The 6000-nt window shown below is 45.6% G+C and overlaps 1 protein-coding gene across 1 annotated transcript in view; it reads left to right on the top strand.

The window, feature by feature from the left end:
* The first annotated feature begins 846 nt into the window (after positions 1-846).
* The window catches only part of TRAPPC10 (trafficking protein particle complex subunit 10), a 44402-nt gene continuing 39248 nt past the window's right edge, over positions 847-6000 (top strand). The window contains exon 1 of the mRNA XM_065652588.1: positions 847-1040. Coding sequence (XP_065508660.1) covers positions 947-1040 — 94 coding nt within the window. The 5' untranslated portion in view covers positions 847-946. The remainder of the gene's footprint in view (positions 1041-6000) is intronic.

Here is a 6000-nt window from a genome sequence, read left to right as displayed (position 1 = left end):
TGAATGATTCCATGTGCTACAGAGTCCTGTGAGTATCATCCTTTTCTTTTCTCTACCTGGGCACAAAAGAAGGCACAGTAGCTGCTCACGCTGCCACGGGGGATTATTCAAAGGTGGTGAGCAAAGCCTTAAATCCACTTGCGAAAATTGGCAATGCATCTGTCACACAGACCCCTGTTTCTTCCAGGCCCAGAGCCACCAGCCCTACCTGTCTGCCCTCGGGCGCAGGGACAGCCCAGCCGTGGCACTGCCTGGCAGGCCCCTCTCCCTGCCCAGCAGCCTTACAAAAGTCCTGGAGCAATATTTAAACAAAAGATTCGTGTCGCTCACGCCGGGTGTGAGTGAAGCGCGCAGGCCGAGGGGTTCCTTCCCACAGCCGCCTCAGAGCACCGGCCAGCGGCAGCCTCTCCCCTGGGCCCCGCGGTGGGAGGACAGGCAGCCCGGGGACGGCCGGGTAACCACCCCCCTCCTCCCCCGGCCACCTGTAGCTCGGGGCAGCGCAGGCCGGCCCGAGCGATCCCGCCCGCCAACGGCTGCCGCGACCCGCAGCGCGACACCGGCAGAGAAACCAGACCGGCCGCCCCTCCGCCGGCGCTCCCGGCCCCGCGCTTCCCCTTCATTTCACCCGTTTTCCGGGTGAGCCCCCGTGCAGCCGCGCTGGGCCCGGGCGGCGGCCGCCCCTCGCCGGCGGGCCGCGGCGCTCCCCGGAAGCGGTAATGCTCCGCCGGTGATCCAGGAAGCGGATGAGCTTCCCCCGCCTTCCCCTCCGGAGCGGCGCTGCGGGGACGCGGGGAAGGGGGTGGGGGGAGGCGGGGGGGAAGCACCAGCGAGGCCCCGAGGCGGAGCGGCACCGTCGCAGCCTCCCGGCGTGGTGGGGGGGGGGAGCGGCGGCGTTTCCATGGCGCCGAGCGGGCGGGGGAGCCGGGGCTGAGGACCCCGCCCGCTCATGGACCCCGCCGCGGCGGCGGCCGCCGAGGAGGAGGAGGGCAGGGAGAAGCCCCCGGTGATCTACACCATGGAGAACAAGCCCATCGTCACCTGTGAGTGCGCCTCGCGGCCCCGGACGGGCGTTAACGGTCGCCGCCGGGGCGGGGCAGCAATGGCCGTCCGGAGCGGTGCGGGGGGCCCCGGCCGGTGCCCCGCTCCGGGCTCGGGTGAAGGGCGGCCCGGGGCGGGGTCCGGCGGCGGCGGCGCTGGCGGCGGGCGGGCCCGCGGCGCTGGAGCCCGGGGGCTGTGCGGGCTCTGGTACGGTGGGGAGAGCAGGAGGGGGGCGAGGTGGGGAGCGGCCGGTCTGGGCGGGGCGGCGGCGGAGGTGCCGGGCTGCCCCCGGCTCTGTGTGCCGAGGGGCACGACGCCCACAAGGGGCTCTAGTGGCGGGTTTTGCCCCTTTGATGTTTCCCCCCCACCCCGCTTTTAATGGCAGTGGGCAAACTTAGGCTTGTTTTTGTATGTTGCTATAGTAAATAGCAAACCCGAATGTCATGTTCGCAGGTGCTTAGGGGAAGAGATTCAAACATGACAATAAGTCTTAAACCTCAAACTTCTTGCCAGCGAGCCGTGTGTAGTTTTGCTCTGGGTAGGAGAAGTCACAAGAAGTAAGACATCCTCCGTGGTGAGGAGAGATTCCCACTGACAGATTCCCACTGACATTATAATTTAATCTTTAACTACTGTGCTTCGGTTTCATCTGTAACACAATTTATTTAACAAACCAGATTGCATGGTGCCAGCAATGAATTAGTTCTTTCAGGTGTCAGAGGCAGGTGGCCGAGACATGTGTACTCTGGTCCTGTGTAAAACGTGAGCTCCTATGCTCGTACAGGTATAGAGGGTTGCACGCAAAGTTCACTTAAAACAAGCACGTGAATTAGACTGAACATTAGGAAGCACTTCTTTACCAATAGGGTGGTCAAACACTGGAACAGGCTTTGTAGAGAGGTGGTGAGTGTTTAAGAGGCATTTGGGCAACGCCCTTAATGGCATGCTTTAGCTTTTGGTCAGCCATGAAGTGGTCAGTCAATTGGACTAGACAATTGTTGCGGGTTCCTTCCAACTGAAATAGTCTATTCTAACTACATCTGTAATGCTCTTAATAAAAAAGTGAGGTGAATGAGATCAGCGTAGATAATTCTGCCTCTTTTTTTGTAAGAAAAGGTAACCAGTGGCTGTTCATTCTTACAAAAGTGTCTCTATTGATGACATAACAAACTACATATTTGCACTTTATCAGTAAAACACTGGGAATGCTTTATGTGCATGTGAAATAGAAACTATTTCACAGGTGTGTGTTGTCTTATGAAGGAAGCATTTATTGATGATTAAGGTCTTAGACGGATATTAGTATTTAGAAAAAATACCCAACTGTAACCTCATAACTATATGGAACTCTGTATGTATATATATTTTCTTCAGATTATTTTATAAATGTGCTTTTTTTCTTTCTTAAACTTCTTATTTTTTTGGATGCAGTTCATAAACTGGAGTCAGTGGTTTCTGTATTGAATCTTCTGTACTCACCTGCTTCAGGAGTTTTGAAATCCATTTGACTTCAGGCTTAAAGTCAGAAAAATGTACACATCAGAAACATCTGAAGGATATTGTTGTCTGCCTTGTTCATGTTAGCTGCTGTTCAGGCAGTGGTGGATTGCTTTCTAGATTTTCTGGCTTTATCCTATATTCAGAATTAGAGACTCTGTGTGTGTATGTGGGGAGGAAGCGGGGTGGTGGTGCGTGTCAGTCCTTGCTGTTCCTGTATGATTTGAATAAGTAACATATCTTGCAGTCTGTTGAAATACATGCAGTTTTACCTCAGGCTTGCTTTTTTGTTGGTAAATGTAGAAGAGGACTCTGGCCTCTTTTTGCAAGGAAGTTCTCAGAATTCCAAACATCAAATTTTATCAGATTTCAGTCAAGCCAAATTATCACATATTGAAAGGAATATTAATTTCAAATAGTGAGTTAGTGTACTTTAGGGTTGCAAAATGTTTTGGACTTATCACCATACAGTATGGTACCAGCATACTTATAAATGAGATATAAGGTGAATGTTATCCTGGACTAAATGAATCATGTCTGGGGCTGTGAACAAGTATGACAGTAGAGTCTTTACTAGTATGGACTAGAATGGCTTGGTCTGAGACAACCTAACTCAGAAAATAGGCTAATTGAGCAAAAGTGCTCAGAGGTGACCTCTCTGGCGAATGTAGTAAGAGGGACTTGCTACCATTTTTAAATGAAAACATTTGCTTTTAATGGGGAACGTGTTTCACGTCAGCTGTTTTAGTTTCCTTTTTTTCTCTGTCCAGAGAAGTGGAGTACTTAGAGACTGTAGTATTTCAAACAAATGCATTCAACAAAAAATGACTTACTTGGAGGAAAGCTCTTCTGAGCATTATATTGCCAGTAAAGAGGTGAAGCTTGGTCTTACAGGGAAAGAACTGTTTTCTTGGTATTGGTTTGCTGGAAAACACATTCAAAGCCATTATATTAGCAGCTGTTCAACAAATACAGTTTATCTTTTGTTTTGTGGTTCTGATTTCAGGCAGTTGGAGATGTCTGGGCTAACTGCCGCACCTAACAGGTGCACATGAGGGAAAACAGACCTGCAAGGGGATGGCCAGTTTTTGATTATACGAAGAGTGAAGGTTAAGTGAGGTTGTGTCTCGGAACATAAGTATTTCCTTTTGCTACAAGATTTAGGGTAATCTCCGTCAGCTAGACAGTTGTATCATGAAATATTCCTGTTAACTCTTAGGGTTTATTCTTAATAAGGGAGAACCGAAGGGAGTTTTGTTTGGAATTAAACTTATTTTCAACACTGTGCATACCAGAGATGTTTTGTAAACAAATATTGTTATCTACTTGAAATAAATTTGACAGTGCTCTGAAAGGAATATTTCTTTGGTAAAGAGAGTTATGTTTTCAAATCTGTGAGTTAGTCTGCATTGTAACAGTAGTTATTTGCTATGTTGGTGCAATCCTGAATTCAGCACTCTATGTGTAATGCCCTGGCTTGGGCATATAGAACAAAAATGGAAGATTCCACTTGGCTTGTATATTTTATGCCAATTGCAAATGCAGTTTTTGTCATTATTCTTTTCATGTTAGTACTGTAACTTAATAATTTTGTCCTCAGGATTTGTCTGTAGATGCATTAGCCTTGTATTTATAGTATTTGTATTACTGGCAGAATCCCATAGTTTTAATAGAGAGTTTAAATTAATAGGATTCAGCTAGGCAAACTGTCTAACCAAAAACTTCTAAAGACATTTTCTCCAGGCAAACAGGCAACCATATTTTGTAAGCGTGGAAGAAGTAGTATAGTCACAGGAAGATGCTGTTCCTCTATATTTTTTCCCTTTTCTCAAGATGGCAGCATGCCATTTAGTATTAAAACATTCTTGTCAGTTAGGCCTGAGTGCCGTTCTTGTCAATTAGGACTGAGTGCCTTGATGACTCCTTTCCAAATCAGTTTGAATCATGTTTTCATATTGTTGGTCTTACTAGATTGTAAACCCACTGGGGAGTTTCACTGTCCCGCGATCATTATGCTCGCTCTGGCAAATTACCTTGCCTGTTCTCAGTTCAAGTTTGTAGCAACTTTTCTTCATTGCTACCAGACTTTGTATGTTTACAAAGCATTTGGAGTCAGATTCTAGCTTTCTCACTGCTGTAGAAACACTGTTTTTAGCGTCATTAATTGTTTTTTATTTGAAGAGGCAAGTTCAGTGTTTCCATCGGACAGCTTGAACTTGGGTAGTTTCTTTACAGTCTTGGTTTGGCATAATATTTAAAGCAATTCAGCCATAATCTTTAACACAACGCAAATTACTTTCCTAGGAAACGTAAACCATGCTGCTTCCTTCTCATGAGTCCTGTTTGAAACTTTAATTTGAGAAAGTCTTTGGAACTTGAATATAGTGTTCTTGTACATATATATTAGCCAAGTGTTCTGATGACAGAGCTCGTCCCTTTGTAGCTGATTTGCACTTAAATTATTAGCTCTGTCTATCCATATGAAGAGGAAGTTGAAGACTGAAGATAATCCTGCTAAATCAAGTAATTAACAGGTTTTTCAGAGCTTTCCTACCAAGCTGTTATTTTGTAATTATCTCCATGCAGTTGTTGAATATTCCTTATCAGCTTATAGTATCTGTTTATGTATTGTGCGTGTGCATATTTGTTCTGTCAATACTCTGTCTTAGTACAATGAACTTTATATAATCTTTGGAGAGAATGAGAAGCATCACTTTCATCTGGTCCATGTTCAGAATGTGCTGTGATACAGTCTTTTGTTTCAGTTTTTAGACCTCTTTGGAACATGAATCTGGGTTGAGGTGGAGGGGGACCTTTAAAAGAAACAAATACAAAAACCCCACAAGCCTTCTAAAACTTCAGGTGATCCACTTATAATAGGCTAGTGAATTATGAAAAAATATTCACAGCAGAACTTTTAACCAGTGGAAAAATAAGTGGGACCAGAAAGTTTAGCTGTGAGTGATATTTGAGCATAAGAACTAAATAAAACCACACCAAAGTGTAGTCTTGGTACTGAGCTCTTTTAAAGGTATTTGAAGCCTTTTATCTCAGTTGACTGAGTTTGTCATTGGTATTAAAGAAAAATATTTGTCTACTTTAGTCATCTGACCTCAGGAGTTTTCATTTTACACTGCCCGTGTAGTTAGTGGGTTGCGATAATTGTCTCTAGTGGAAAAAAAAATTGTGGGATATTCATATGCTGCAGTGACAAAGCCTATAAGCATCTTAGAAATTTGGAAAGTGTTAGAAAAAATAGATTATTGGTAATGATGGTGTTTTTTAGGCAGGCATCAAACTAAAAAATATCAATATTTTATGGTTCTTTTGTATCGGACAGCTGCCACGAAGAGTGCAGGTTCCTCTTGGAAGCCTTGGTAAGGTGGTCGTTCTGGTTCTCATATTGTTCCCATAGAACTTTGCAGCAGAACAGGTGTCCTAGACAAGGGTAAAAGGAAGAGAGGA

Source organism: Caloenas nicobarica, chromosome 1, assembly GCF_036013445.1.
Source record: "Caloenas nicobarica isolate bCalNic1 chromosome 1, bCalNic1.hap1, whole genome shotgun sequence".
Lineage (NCBI taxonomy): Eukaryota > Metazoa > Chordata > Aves > Columbiformes > Columbidae > Caloenas > Caloenas nicobarica.
Note: the sequence above shows the minus strand (reverse complement) of the source record. Positions and strands in the feature narration are given on the sequence as shown.